General features: G+C 37.9%; 1 protein-coding gene across 1 annotated transcript; it reads left to right on the forward strand.

Annotated features, from left to right (window-relative positions):
- Positions 1 to 8880: 8880 nt before the first annotated feature.
- On the forward strand, positions 8881 to 16209 carry LOC133534559 (probable ATP-dependent RNA helicase DDX28). Its single transcript, XM_061873721.1, has 5 exons — positions 8881 to 9483; positions 10371 to 10642; positions 11230 to 11402; positions 11633 to 11909; positions 15728 to 16209. The coding sequence occupies exons 1-5, from the start codon at positions 8976 to 8978 to the stop codon at positions 15986 to 15988; spliced, it is 1491 nt and encodes a 496-aa protein (XP_061729705.1). The 5' UTR covers positions 8881 to 8975; the 3' UTR covers positions 15989 to 16209.
- The last annotated feature ends 621 nt before the right edge of the window (positions 16210 to 16830 follow it).

Here is a 16830-nt window from a genome sequence, read left to right on the forward strand (position 1 = left end):
ACATAGGTTCAATATTGTGTGTTTAAAACCCTATATGATTTAAAAACTCCGCTACAAAGAATTTGCGAATATTTCTTAGCAATTTCAGCACCAGGTGTTTATGGCCAGTACATATTACAAAACCCACTGTGTATTCGTTTCTTTTTTGTTTTATATGTACATGTTATCACTTGTTTATTAGTAAATAACTATCCATCAAACTACTAGACCAATAGTGGGACCGGATTTTTGCCCTATAAGTTTCGATAATTCTAAAGAGTGAAAAGTGATGTTTATCTGGTATGGGACATATTTTTAAGCATATTTGTAATATATGAAGAAAATTTAGAACGAGCGTTAGATATAAATAAGGTATTTATGTATTTTTATTGATGAATTTTGAATATTGAATTAAAGTACAAAATTTAAGCATCGTCTTTTATAATATGTATGAGGCTTTATGCTATCAAATTTTTAGAAAAAAAAATCAACGTGCTACTTTGTCAAACTCAAATTAGCTTATTATTTTGTCAATATTGAATTAAAGTTTGAAAAATCCACAATATCATATCTAAATTCTTAAGTTAATAGGCAAGGCAAAAAATTAGAAGAATAGGATATGTGCTTTACAATTAATATGCGTTTTTTGTCCTGTAAGATCTAATATTGAATTAAAGTCCGTAGAGATAAGTCTATTACTATAAAATAATATATGCAGCCATTTTATGGAAAGTAAGAAATGTCTGTGTGTAGCTTGCATTGTAATAGTAAAATCAACTTAAAAAGGCGCGAAATTCATAACCACGCCGCGCTGGTCCGTCAACATGTCGGCTCGGCGCGCGGGAGCCTATCGTAGCCGACCTAGTGAGCGATAGATACCTCGCCCCGCCCGCGCCCCCCGCTCAGCTTCGCAAGCGCTGTTTGTCTTTTCTTTCAAATCATTCATTTGTTTGTTTATCGTGCACATAAATTAGATGCGGACATTACATGAATTTAATTATAGAATAAAAGTTATTATGACTTCAAAATGAGTGAAAAATGTTTGATATGTGTACTGTACTGACTTAGTAACAGAGAAAAAACGAGGAATTGAGCAGCTAATAACTGCGAGCAAATAATCTTTCTTGGTGATGGGAAAGTTAAATATTTCTACGGGAAGGAGGAACTACGTTTCCATAAAAAGTGTAGATTATACATTGAGTCGAAGGCTATACCGGCGTACAAAAGACTAATGGAGGTGGCATCAGAGGGCTTACCGCGAACCACGTTCGACGTGTTGCCTCCCTGTCATACTTACGTACGAATTTACAAGTGCGACAGAGAGGTAACACATCGAACGTGGTTCGCGATAGGCCCTCAAATGTACAGCCAAGTGACGATGATGAAAATTACATTTTCAAAACTTTTGTCTTTTGTTACCATTGTGTTAGCCGCCTGTACTTACTTTCAACATATATTAGTAGTTTATGTTACTGCTACATAATAAAAGGCATTAAAATACACGAGTGTGGGCTTAGGAAACGAACGAAGTGAGTTTCTTAAAAAGATCACACGAGTGTTTTAATGCCTAATTATCTTATACCTTTAAACGAGCAATTCTTGTATATATATATTTCCGGGATCTCGGAAACGGCTCTAACGATTTTGCTGAAATTTGGTATATGGCGGTTTTTGGGGGTAAACAATCGATCTAGATTAGTCTTATGTTTGGGAAAACGCGTGTTTTCGAGTTTTCATGCGTTTTTCTTTCGACGCAGAATATGGTCGCTAATTTCGTGTTGCCGGCCACTGTCCGTCTGGTCCAGCGGGTTAAGACGCGGACTGCTAAACGAGTGTTACGGGTTCGAATCTCGCCTGGTGACTAACTTTTGTTTTTTTTTATATGTTCAATTTTATATATAATTTTTTAATTTTTATTGTTTTAGACAAGTTTAATTTAGTAAAAGAATGTAGTTAAGATTATCACCTATACACCACCATATTACAATAAATAGTTATAACCGAGCAAAGCTCGGTCGCCCAGGTACTGTATAGTTATTGCAGGTAGTTCGCAATCACATTTTTAGCACAGGCATTATAAGAGAGGTATGGGCATTGTAAATGTCATCTGGCTCTGTGTGGTAGGGCACAGCACAGCGGATGTCATTCGAGATCTAGAGCAGAACCCAACTGGGGAAGTACCTCCACCTTACAGAAAAACGCAGCCAAATAATACTAGACCCTACTCATAGTGTTGTGTTCCTGCCGGTGAGTAAGGGTTGCCAGAGCTCAACGAGGGGTGGGAGGGTGTTAGGGTCGGCAACGCGCATGTAACTCCTCTGGAGTTGCAGGCGTACATAGGCTACGGAGACTGCTTACCATCAGGCAGGCCGTATGCTTGTTTGCCACCGACATAGTATAAAAAAAAATAAAAAAAAACACACAATTAAAATATTTCATACGACATGTGCTAATTATTTGTCTCAGTGTAAACAAAAATATATCATAATTATGATATCAATTTTCAAATTCAAAATGGCGGACATGTTTTATAACTTATTTTAAGAAATTATGAGTATTTTAAGACTTTTAAAAAGCAAGAAATTGTTTCTTGCTTCTGTTTGTATATGTATCATGTAGTATTTGATGTTTTCATTATTTTTGAAAGTCCTCAGGGTGCCGATTACGAAAATGACATCCATTATGGAACCCAAGATGGCGGACATTCATTTTCTTAAAAATCGGTATGGGTGTCATCTCCGAGGTTCTTCGAGGTTCCGATTACGAAAATGACGTCCATTTTGCAATCCAAGATGGCGAACATTATTTTTTCTTAAAAATCGATATGGGTGTCATCTCCGAGGTTCCTCGGGGATCCGATTACGAAAATGACGTTCATTTTGAAATCCAAGATGGCGGAAATTATTTTTTCTTAAGTCGATATGGGTGTCATATCCGAGGTTCCTCGGGATTCCGATTACGAAAATGACGTCTATTTTGAAATCCAAGATGGCGGCCATTAATTTTTCTTAAAAATCGATATGGGTGTCATCTCCGAGGTTTCTCGGGGTTCCGATTACGAAAATGACGTTCATTTTGAAATCCAAGATGGCGGACATTAATTTTTCTTAAAAATCGATATGGGTGTCATCTCCGAGGTTCCTCGGGGATCCGATTACGAAAATGACGTTCATTTTGAAATCCAAGATGGCGGAAATTATTTTTTCTTAAGTCGATATGGGTGTCATATCCGAGGTTCCTCGGGATTCCGATTACGAAAATGACGTCTATTTTGAAATCCAAGATGGCGGCCATTAATTTTTCTTAAAAATCGATATGGGTGTCATCTCCGAGGTTTCTCGGGGTTCCGATTACGAAAATGACGTTCATTTTGAAATCCAAGATGGCGGACATTAATTTTTCTTAAAAATCGATATGGGTGTCATCTCCGAGGTTCCTCGGGGATCCGATTACGAAAATGACGTTCATTTTGAAATCCAAGATGGCGGAAATTATTTTTTCTTAAAAGTCGATATGGGTGTCATATCCGAGGTTCCTCGGGATTCCGATTACGAAAATGACGTCTATTTTGAAATCCAAGATGGCGGACATTAATTTTTCTTAAAAATCGATATGGGTGTCATCTCCGAGGTTCCTCGGGGTTCCAATTACAAAAATGACGTCAATTTTGGCGGTTCTTGTTGGTGCAGATTTCAAAAATAGAGACCATTTTAGAATTAAAGGTGGTTGATATCACGGCTACACACATTGACACCCATTTCAAAAAGTAGCGTCCGCCATATTTATTTTCAAAATAGATGCCATTTTTGAAATCCACACCCCTAAAAACCCAGAAAACAACACCCATGACGACTTTTTCAAAAAAGTGACGTCCGCCATCTTTATTTCCAAAATGGACGTCATTTGTAAAATTAGTACACATACATCATACAACATGAAAACTAAAAACATTTCCATCCTCTTTTGGGCAGTTGTGTAAGTCTGTGATAACCCTAGGTAGGTACGGAGACCTTGAGCGGTGTCGGCATTTACGCAAACATCAAAGGCGTCGGCCCACTGTTACTTTTTTACACTGTGCTTTTAGTGTGTAAACGAAAACGTCACATGATATATCAAAAGAAAAGTTATTTTATCTTATACCTTTAAACGAGCAATTCTTGTATATATATATATATATTTCTGTGATCTCGGAAACGGCTCTAACGGTTTCGCTGAAATTTGGTATATAGGGGTTTTGGGGGTATACAATCTATCTAGATTAGTCTTATGTTTGGGAAAACGCGTGTTTTCGAGTTTTCATGCGTTTTTCTTTCGACGCAGAATATGGTCACTAATTTCGTGTTGTCGGCAAGTGTCCGTCTGGTCCAGCGGGTTAAGACGCGGACTGCTAAACGAATGTTACGGGTTCGAATCTCGCCCGGTGACTAACTTTTGTTTTTTTTATATGTTCAAGTTTATATATAATTTTTTAATTTTTATTGTTTTACACAAGTTTAATTTAGTAAAAAAAAAGACCTATGTAATAAGAGAAATCAACAATAGATGGCGTTACTCTGTGACAAGTGCTGTAAGGTTAAAATCGATTGTAAATAATAATAATTGTCAGTTCACATTTTACTTTTTAAGTTTATGTAGATTATCACCACCATATTACAATAAATAGTTATAACCGAGCAAAGCTCGGTCGCCCAGGTACTACATATATTACTAACTGTACTAGGTTGCCTTTTTAACAAGTTGGTCCAGTCCATGGTTGCCTACATTTTATATAAAAATCGGTTAATCTAGGCGACCATTAACTGGACCAACTTTTTTAATACGGCAACTTTCAAATAAGCTTTCATTTGATATATCATAATCATACGATGAAATAACAAACAAAAAAACTATCCGTACGCAATCTTACAAGGCAACCTACTTGAAATATATCACTGTGAATTTTGTCTTACATTTATTTCTTATCAGAAATAAATAACATGAGGGTGCATATACCTTATAACGTATCTCTATATAACTATCGGTTATCAATATTAGCATTAGCGGTTAACAACAACATTCCCCTTAAAACAAATAACTATCGCGAGGAAAATACCAAGTCCAAACATCTGAAAAAAATCGGGAAATCAAAGCTGCAACTGGCTTTTAAAATGGTACAAGGAAGGGTGGTCATCTGTATGAGAATGTGTTTTTTTTGTCTCTATTTGACCCAATGGTTGACTGGTAGAGAATGCCTTTTGGCATTAAGTCCGCCATTTGTGTTTTTTTTTTGTTTGTGCAATAAAGTTTAAATAAATAAATAATATTCATGTAACGCGATAACGAATTCTACGTGAACGAAACCCCGGGCAATACCTATTATAGTAACAACAAAATAACAATTTTCTATTGCTATTAATTTAAAACACGCTTTAGGAATTTTTTTGATGGACCGTAAACGCAGTCAAGGGCACCCCGCTCCCCACTACCGTTGTTCGCTGCCTCCTGCCACAGCGCGCGTCGCGCGCAAACTTGCCGCGCGTTTGAAACTTAACGTATTTATATAAGCAAGGAATGCATACATATCAGTAATGAGTGTCGCCCGTGATTTTATATTTCTAAATTTTTGTTTAGTAACTGAGATCATTGTTGATGATCGATTATTATTAACTCTACAAACTTTAATTCAATATTAGCTATACTGCTTAACCTGAAATCAATATCTAGACAAGCACATTGTCTACATGTCTAACTTTTTACTAGAATACTAAGTTGATCGATAATATCGTAATTTTGCAATATCAGCAACTCTAATTCTATATTTACAAAATAACTCGTGTTTTTACGTTTACCAGAAAGCAGCTGTTCCAGATTTCTAAAAACTGAAAATTGTACATAAATTGAAGTGTTATTCGATATGCTAAAGTTTTCTGTAACTTTAATTCTATATTTACTTAGTTATTAGCAAACATTAAAATATTTAAATATAACCGAAAGCTCAACCTTATAATTTCTAACTTTTTACCAAAGTATTATTTAACATACTCCCAATGACATATCAAAAAAGAAAAAACTTTAATATTATCGAAACCCATTTTTGTTCAACCGCTGGTCTATACACTCTGTGATGTTTTCGATAAATATTTCCCCTGTCAAATGTTGTATAAAGGTATTAAAAATAATGTTAAATGTTAGGTCATAAAGCATCTAATATTCTTGCTATATGGCGTAAATAAATGTGAACAGAGGAGGATTGGGAATGTTTTGTTTTGCTGACCTTTTACCTTATTTATGGACCCCGGGCATCCATCAAAATCCTGTTCTATTCTCATGCTCTGAAAGTGGGTAATTGCTGTTCTATGAAGTGTGCAGAAAGTGATACGTTTCTGCACTAGAGCATTCTACGTTCCATGTACTTTTTTATAATAATAAACAATTATTTATTTATTTTTATATTTATAGGACATTATTACACAAATTGACTAAGTCCCACAGTAAGTTCAATAAGGCTTGTGTTGAGGGTACTTAGACAACGATATATATAATATATAAATATTTGTAAATACTTAAATACATAGAAAACACCCATGACTCAGGAACAAATAACCATGACCATCATCACACGAATACAACCCCTTACCAGGATTTGAACCCGGGACCATCAGCTTCGTAGGCAGGGTCACTACCCACTAGGCCAAACCGGTCGTCAAAACAATTAAAATTTGGTTTTAGGAAATGGATTTGTTCGACAGTTTCCATTCTGATATTTAACTCGCCAATCCATAAATAGCAATACTTTTACCTAAATTATTAAGTGAAAGTACTCTTAAGGAGTGATATGTAAGTTTATACTGTCACTTTTTTTTTAATACATATAATATACTTTCCTCGTATTCGAAATTAAAAGTACAGTAGGTATTTAACTTTAACGAGTGCCTCTTATCAGTCTTATCCCTGGGTTAACAATCTACTATTCACCACACCAGCCCGTAAAGGTTCACTTGATTGTTCAATAATTTTTAAGAACAAAAAACCGACTTCAATGAAGGAGACCGGTGAAATAAAGATATTATATTAGAAAAAATGTCTTGACAAACTAATTTACTTAACAAACACAGCGAAGAGGACAAATCGCCAATCGTAAACTATGAGTCGTTGAAGAGTTCTATTCTGATCATCATCAGCAGTCCCACTTCATCAAATGTCACTTTTTTAAATGTTAATGCTTGATTTGTAAAAGAAAATAGAAAAATCACTTTAACATTGCCTTTTTGCATTTTTTTTTGCCTTTAACATTTGAGGAGTTTTTTCGATTCCTCATAGATTCAACCATCAGATCTTGAGCTTGACAAAAATGTAGCTTGAAAACCTAATTTGCCTAACAAACATAAAGAGGATGACAAGTCGCCAAGCGGGAACTATGCGTCGTTGAAGAGTTCCATTCTGATCAGCATCAGCAGTTCCACTTCACCAAATGTCACTTTTTAAATGTAAATGCTTGATTTGGTGATGAAAATATAAAACTCACTATATGTATGCCTTTCACATTTGAAGATTTCCCTCGATTCCTCATGGATCCCATCATCAAAACTGAGTCTTGACAAAAATGGGACCAATCTGTATATATATAGATTCAATCAAAAAAAATAATTTTCGAAAACGGTCCAGAAATGACGGAGTTATGAAGTAACAAACATTCAAAATATATATATATATACACCCGAATTGATAACCTCCTCCTTTTGAAATCTTGAAGTCGGTTAAAAACTGATGAGAATGTTGCGTCTTATCCACAAGAGTGGCAAAGTAATTTGATGCGAATTTCGAGTAGTTTCCTTATGTTGGCTGGTAGAATTGACTTTAAATGATACATATTTAATAACGTTTGTTCGGATTTAATTTGGTTTGATGTTTTACGGTTAGTGTTTTAATCGCGTTGGTGTAAATATTACCTAGCCATTTCATCAAGGGGGATAACTTGGTTTTAATGATCAAGACCTCCAGTGTGCTTACGCGAGTTACGCGGCAGACGCCTAGACAGCTCGGCCATCCGGTCACGGGATCGAAATTTCCAATGTAATGTATGTGACAATTTCCTGAGGACTTGTGGCGCCCCCTGGCCATCCTTAAGGTAGAACAGATAGATTCGACCTTTCCTTCGATTTTTCTTTTTTCTTTTCGATTTTTTCCTTTCTACAGTCAAGTGTAAAAATATGGGTGTACACATCTTACTCAAAAATATGTCCCATAGCATCTTATTCCAGCGTAATAAGAGCGTAGTACCATATTTATGAGACGATTCTTTCGATACATACTTTTGCACTTGACTGTACTATGATTTGTTTTTGGTTTTCGGTTTTTGTCATTTCCTCCCTATATAAATTTGTTCAATTACATATAAGAAGGTATATCGCTGATAAAACTCAGTTGACTAATGCAATATCGCCATTTAGTTTATCGCCGTTTCGACTACCAGAGATGCGCGAGTATGCGTAGTGAATATATGTTTGTTAACTCTCCGGTGGAAATGCAGCCTTATGGCGGTTTTTATTTGGACGCGAATTCGGTATAGGAAAAAAGTAAGTAAGTGTGCTATAGGTATTATACACACATAGCGCTGTCACGCTCATACACCGGAGCTAAGCTGTAGAGCTAAGTGCGAATTTGCATCAGTGTGGTAACACGAGCGATTAAAGATTTACTGATAGATTCAGTCCACACTAAGTTTGTACAGACTGTACACTCATGGCCAGCATATTATTGTGGTTGCGCCATACCTCAGCTCGGAAGCTTTTTTTGTCCAGTTACGTACGTTGCGTGATTCTTTGGCTGCGTGTAAGCACAATAATAAAGTGGGACTAAAAATGTTTGAATCCAGGCAGAATTGTATGAAAAAAAAAACATAGTCGGACATGACATTGACGTATGTCATAACAGAGATTTGGAGGTTATAATTACAAAATGATGCAAATTGGTGCTAAATAAAATAACTAATTTATTGTAATTTGTGCTATATAAAAATGTCTAAACTGCGAAACATATTGCAGACATTATACTGTCGCTACTACAGTCAGAAGTCACTCAAGAAATTGCCGATAATATCGTGTAAGCGACCAGAATACAATCACTTTGAGGGACAATCTTATAGCAAATTCGATGGCGTAAAATTGGCCTCCTCGGGTTGGTTGCACGCAAAATCTAAAGGGGATTATTTCACAATATACGGGGATGCTAACAAGAAAGAAGAGAAAAATGTGTTTAAGAAAAGTTACAGCGATATCGGCATCAGGTCGGAGCTCATAGAGGTTTTGGTAGCGCAAGGCTACGAGCTGCCGACGGCTATCCAAGCGAAAGCCATCCCGTTCATTCTTGAAGGATATAACACTGCCGTCACAGCGGAAACTGGTTGCGGCAAAACTTTGGCCTATCTTTTACCTATATTCCAGCATGTTTTGGAGTGGAAGAAATGTGTTAAAAATGAATTCAATAGTCCCTTAGCTGTTATTATTACGCCAAGTAGAGAACTTGGTAAGTTAAAGGAGTTTATCCGCTTTGTTGAGTAATTTAAATTTGCTTGTTAATAAGCCTAATAGTTATTATTAGATTTATAATTTCGCATGCCATGTTCTTTACGCAGTTTCTACCTGTGGATACTTCTAATTGGCTCACTGTTTCAATGTAGTTAACTATCTTGTTACTCTAGCTGTAAATCAAATATATATATTAAACAAATTGAAAGAGAAGAGTCCTGGAATGTAAGGAACCCATACATTCCACAACTATTTTCTTTCTGCACAGACTCTACTAAAAAACAGTAAATCTATTTTTTAGGGTTCCGTACCCAAAGGGTCAAACGGGACCCTATTACTGAGACTTCGCTGTCCGTCCGTCCATCTGTCACCAGGCTGTATCTCATGAACCGTGATAGCTAGACAGTTGAAATTTTCACAGATGATGTATTTCTGTTGCCGCTATAACAACAAATACTAAAAGCAGAATAAAATAAATATTTAAGGGGGGCTCCCATACAATAAACATAATTTTTTTAAATAATGGTACAGAACCCTTCGTGCGCAAGTCCGACTCGCACTTGCCTGGTTTTTTCTTTTATAGGAGGTTTTAAACCAATTTTCTATTATTTCAACTTTTTTCCAACATTATTTAAATTATTTTCTAATGTCTGTGTCATGTATACATCTGTGTCATGTACATCATTCTAAATAGTGTAGTAACTTTAAATCTATTTAGTTATCCTCACTAGACTCCACTAACTTGAAATAGTTTAATTCATGAATCATACATAGTTTTTGTTTCATTTTTATATTTTTGATTTTATTTGAGGATAAATATAATTGTACCATTTGATTTATTGAAAGTAATATTTCAAAATATTTTAACTTGTTTATTTTACATAGCAACGCAAATTGGAGAAGTTGCCCAAAACATAGCCCAAAACCTAAATTTGAATGTGACAACTCTGGTTGGTGGACGAACCAAACAGAAGATGCTAAATCCACCTATAGAATATTGTGATATTTTGGTGACCACACTCGGAGCGTACAGCAAACTGGTCACTACTGGCATTTACAAGATTCATAATGTGCACCACATGGTGCTGGACGAGGCTGATACACTGCTTGATGACAGCTTCAGTGGAAAATTGTCACACTTGCTAAAGAAATATCAGGTAATTTTGTTGTAGCATTTCATATTTATTGTAGTAATGTCAAACCAAGATAAGTTGGCAGAGATTTTGATAGCTTAGATGGTGCACTATGACATTTACTTGACACTTGCACCGTCTGGACTTTCAAAATCGCTGGCAACTTTTAAGATAAGCAACAATGTTGTGAAAAGTCTCTTTAATAAAAAAGTATTTTTATAGATGATCTCATTGCTAACTCTAGGCACCTTTCCTTGCAGCCTTTAAAGTTTAAATTCTTCTAAAGTGATATAATACTACAGAGTTCCTTTTGTCACTTTCCTATCTTATTTGTTAAATGCAAGGACAAAAGGACAAATGACGAGCTAAGCAGATAATATAATATCTGCCTAGCTCTCTGACACAAAATTGTTACATTAGCTTCTAACTTTTACATGTATCCCTGCAAAATTTCAGCTTAATTGTATTGAATTGAATATTATGAAATTAATTGATTACCTACAGCCTAACAGACTACCTGACACGGACAAAATAAAATAGACAGGTTGAAAATAATGTTGTAAAAATGATTATTAGCATAATAGTTATTTTTTTATTTATTTCAATTTCAGATTCAATTTAAAGTACATCATCAGATCCCCCCAGTGGGCTGTCAGCTTACGTTAGTAAGTGCAACGTTGCCGCATGAACTGCCTGACTCTGTCAGTGCATTTGTGGATCCTCAATCTTTGAAGACAGTTACCACCTCAAAGATACATCGGATACAGCCTCATGTTCCTCATAAGTAAGTATCAGACTTTAACTGAGTACCATAATATTGCATTGTCACCTGACTTACATATGTCTGCAAATTTTCAGCTCAATCGGAAATCGGGAAGTGGGTCAAACTTAGCTTCCAAGATTTGACCTACACTAACTAACAAACCAACATACATACTAACAGGCCAAGTAAAATAAAAGCAGCTTTCATAGCAGATTATATTACATTGATGAAATACAATATTATCATTACAGATTTCTCCGACTTGGCAAAGCGCAAAAACCAGTGGAACTTCTGAAACTAGTCCGAGCTGACCTCAACCTCAAGCGGCCCGTAATGATCTTTTCAAACCAGACACCAACATGCGACTTTGTCTCCATGTTTCTGAACGAGAATGGCATAGAATGCATCAACATTAACGGGAAAATGGCTATCCCGCTGAAGGCGGGAAAGTTTGAGATGTTCAAATCGGGTCAGGTTAATGTGCTCAGCTGTACAGATATTGCGTCACGTGGATTGGATACTAATAGAGTAAGTGATCATATTTTCTCGTAGAGCATAATAATAATGAGTATCGGACACAACAGCCCGTTCACATAATGTGCCCTAGTTTGCTTTGCTAAAGATATCTTAAAACAAAAAATATTACTTTGCTTATCCGCGAAAAGGTAACATGCTGGTCAATCAGTGCTAACCCGATATACTTGCGTAGTTTTACATGCAATAAATGTTCCTACCCTCCCACCGCTAAATAAACATGCAAATAAACATATCAACCTAGCACCGAAAATACAAAACTTGACACGTGTTTCGCCTCTCTACGAGGCATACTCATGGGGCCTACCGCGAAAACCGAATTCCGCAAATTGTGGGAATCTTTCTCTTTTACTCTCACTTTGACGAAATTAGAGTAACAGAGGAAAATGCCCGCAGTTGACGAAGTTCGATTTTCGCGGTTATAGCCCTGATTCAGTCGTCGGACTTCGATACTAAGCATTCTAAAGTCCGACGACTGAATCAGTATTTTTTGTTTTAATTAATATGGATTTCAGCAAAGTAACGCCTGTTTCTATTCATTAAAAGATCTCTTGGGAAATTTTGTTTCGGAAAACTTCTAATTACCAACCAAAATTATCCATCTATTATTTCATAAAATATCTAGGTACCTATTTTACGAAAGGAAAAAGTGTAGGAGTGTCTTTGTGTATCCTTTCCTTCCTATTTCCATTGCCTAGCTAGATGAAGGCCTAACCTTATTTTCATAGAAAAAGTTCAATTTGTGGGTCAGATCAGCCACTTGTCTTTAAGTTTACTTACTCCTCTGGCGCCGCGACCTAAAGTGTTTCTTGGCCTCCAACAGGACTGCTCGCCACTGATCCCGGTCCTGTGCAGTTTCTCGCTAGCTCCAGCTCTAGTTTGAAGACTGACGAAAAACTGCACAGGACCGGGTCTTTAAGTTTAGTTCAAATAAAAAAGTCTCCCTAAGATAGTTTCAAATCGTAGTAAAATCAAAAGCCGCAACACATCTCAAGGAGCATTGTAACATCAATAAAAATAAGTTTTTGGAAAAATTTCATTTTTGGTACAAGCTTTTATCGCTGACTGTACTTTTCTTTCCACAAGTAACTAATACTCATCGAGACAATTCTAAAAACCCCAAACACAATTAGGTTACGTTGTTTTATCACAGAGTTCCTAAGGCCACCCTCCTGTCTCCATCATCAGATCATTTCGATGGTACCATAATATTGCATTGTCACCCGACTTACATATGTATTATTATTATTATTACTATTGTAGTTTGTGGGCCTTTGAATGCCACGTCGACCACGCATTGGTCTATTGTGACAGCCCTTTAAAGTTCATTACTGATGCCCGTTGAATCCAGGAAATTCCAGATTCTTTGGGCCGTAATGTTCTATACCTCATAGGATTGCAATACGTGCCGCCCTAGGTGGGTACTTCTTTTTGGCATTAGTGGTCCACAGGAGCAGAGAATGTGCATTGCAGTCTCCTCTGACTCATGGCAGAACCTGCATGTCGCGTCTTGTTTCTTTCCGATTTGAAACATGTGTTTGTTCAATTTACAGTGTCCAGTCAAAATTCTGGTCACCGCGCAGGCTTTGTGTCTTTTGAGCCCTAGAAGCTCCCTAGCAGTTTTGCTATTGAACCCTTTGATTAGAGCTTTCGAGTGTTCTTGTCCTTTTACGAACTTCCACCAATCGTTTGCCCTTATTTTTTCTACATTGCTGAGCAGTGAATATGCATCCCGTTTTGTGATTCCACAGAACGGTTCTGGGCCGACCAGGGGTGTGTCTGCGCCCTTTCTAGCAAGTTCGTCCGCTTCTTCGTTTCCGTTAATGTCGGAGTGCCCTGGTACCCATCTAAGTGTGACTTTGTTGGAGTTTGCCAGTGCATTGAGGTTTGTTTTATATCAAAAACCCAGGCCTTTAGTTTGGTTAATGCTTGAGAGCGCCATTTTGGCCTGTTTAGCGTGCATATTCTGTAGACGCACTGCTTAGCCTCCTTTTGCACCTGCAAGTGGAGTGGTATAATATCCAGCAGTGCGTCTAGGGCCGCCCCCGGTGTCGAGGAGAAGGCGCCTGTTGCTGTTAAACAAGCCGTGCGCTGCAGGCTGTTTAGAGTTTCTATTGCCGTCTTTTGGTTGGTTTTGTTACACCAGACTGCGGAGGCGTAGGTAATTATGGGCCTCACAACCGCTGTGTATAACCACATAGCAATTTTGGGTCTTATGCCCCATCTTGCTCCTGCCATTCGACAGCATAGCATGACCACATGGCCATTTTCGCTTTTTGTATAATATTTCTTAGGTGAGGGTTCCAAGTTAACTTTTGGTCGAAAGTGACCCCTAGGTACTTGACCTCGTCTGAGAATGGTATTGTTTGTCCATTAAGTCTTGGTTCTGTGAGCTTTTCGAGCTTTCGTTTCCTTGTGAATGGTACTATTACAGTCTTGCTCGGATTAATGGACAAGTCATTTTCTCTACACCATTTGAATATTGTGTTTAGAGCTCCTTGCATTAGGTTTGATATCGTGTGGAGGCAAGGGCCTTTGATGATGACTACAAGGTCGTCGGCATATCCTTGTGTGTCATAGTCTTGGCCTGACATAATTGCAAGAAGTTGGTCCACTGCCAGGGTCCATAATAGAGGGGAAAGAACGCCTCCTTGTGGGCACCCTTTTGTGGTATAAAATTCATGCTCTATAGTATTGAGGGTCAGAGTGGCTACTCTGTTCGAGAGCATGCTATGTACCCATCTGGTGGTGGTTTCGTCAACACCCTTTGATTTCATACCATTAAGTATGGTCTCTGTGGGTGTATTGTCGAAAGCACCCTCTACATCAAGGAACGCACATAGAGCGGTTTGCTTGTCCTCTAGGGTTTTCTGCACCTTGTCAACCAGGTCAAGTAGGGCAGTCTCCGTAGATTTTCCCTTTTGGTAAGCATGCTGGTTTACACTTAGTGGTCTTTCCACCAGGTATTGGGCTCTAATGTGCTGATCGATGATTCTTTCCATCGTTTTGAGTAAAAACGATGTTTGACTAATAGGTCTGAAGGATTTAGGCTGTGAGTAGTCCTTCTCCCCTGCTTTTGGTATAAATCGTACCTTGACCCGAGTCCATTTATCTGGTATAATTCCCCACGCGAAACTTGCTCGGAATATTCTGGCTAGATGCGGGAGGAGGAGGTCCTGTCCTTGCTGTAGAAGCGCCGGAAACACTCCATCTTCTCCCGCTGATTTAAATGGTTGAATTTTTTTTAAAGCCCATTTAATTTTGTTTGGTCTAAAGATGTTGGTTGCCAAATTCCAGTCGATATTGCGTGCCCTGTGGATTTGAGGATTCCTTTGGGCGCAAAGTTGTGTGTTACTGGTTGAATACGAACCGGGGAAGTGTGTGCCTCTGAGCAAGTCAAGAGTTTCCTCTTCTGTGTTCGTAAATGTGCCATCTGGTCTTTTCAGGAGACCGAGATAGTTGGTTGATGTCTTGGAGAGTATTTTGTGAATTCTCGCTCCTTTATGAGTTTGGGCAATCTCTTCACAGAACCTTCTCCATGACCTTCTTTTTGCCTTCCTGATTTGTTTATTATATTCAGTCAACGCTCTACCATACCTTTCCCACTCATTCGGTGTGGTTGAGTGATTGAATATGCGACGTGTAGACCTACGGAGGTTTTCTAGCCTTTACATATGTATGCAAATTTTCAGCTTCATCGGAAACCGGGAAGTGGGTCAAATTTAACTTGCAAAATTTGATTACAAACAGACAACGGTCAGGTGAAAGTAAATAAAAGCTTGTAAAACTCCAACAAAATGTGTAATGTGCAGGTCCAGCACATAATCAACTACGACTTCCCCCTGTACACGGCGGACTACATCCACCGCTGCGGCCGCACGGGGCGGCTCGGCTCGGCCGGCGGCGCCGTCACCAACTTCGTGGCCTGGCCGCGCGAGGTGCGCCTCGTGCAGAGGATCGAGGCCTCCGTGAGGAGGGACAAGGAGCTGCCCCATGTCAACGCGAATATCAGGAGAATCATCGAAGACAGGATAGCTAAGAGTGCTGATGCAGCTTTGAGAAGTTTGGCGTAAGGAGACTCTTTTAAATTTAATAGTGATAGCAACTTTCCTACTTATACTAGTAGGTATTCGTTTGGAAAGACCAGTGCGTATTAGAAATATCAATCTATATCTGAATGAACTGACTCGGTCAGAGTTGTTTGAATTTTCATGTTATATGTTTTAATAACAGCAGCCTAGTCTGGGAGACTGTAATTTGAACTTGTAATAAACCACGTTAATTTAAAACCCAACTCTTAATTTATTAATGAATTAATGATACCTCTATTTCCTCGATGGATCTGTAAACCGACCTCATGAAAAAAATGAATGAAATGAAATTATCCATTGATTTTATCCTGACTCTTATAATAGACCGCGAGACAGGAACAGATTTCCATGACCAATCGCCTCCCGGGCGAAAACTCGTATAGTGGCTATTTATGATGAACCCTCGTGTACGTCAGCTGCCGCTCCGTTGGTGGGATGAGGAATGGCAGCCACCGGAACACGTAAAAAAATTTAATCATCGCCTCCCGTTGGATACTTTGTCAGATGATAGTTCAGATGCTATTGTTAATTTAAAAAATCGCCAGCCGGTTGTACTGCGGTGGTAAGAAGGTCAGCTGGTCGCAAAATCGCGAAACTAATAATAAGAAAATCATGAAACTGCATGTAGCATTCCATCAGGCGTTTCCAATAAATCACATAAATGGATTACGCAATTTACACATTATGCATAATTTGCCAACATTAAGTTGTAAGGCGCGAATTTTTTACATGTTCATGTCAATAGCTGACGGTCTTTCCATCGCGATACAACCGAATGACGGTTTTTAGGGTTCCGTAGCCAAATGGCAAAAAACCGAACCCTT

Source organism: Cydia pomonella, chromosome 2 (genome assembly GCF_033807575.1).
Source record: "Cydia pomonella isolate Wapato2018A chromosome 2, ilCydPomo1, whole genome shotgun sequence".
Taxonomy (NCBI): Eukaryota; Metazoa; Arthropoda; class Insecta; order Lepidoptera; family Tortricidae; genus Cydia; species Cydia pomonella.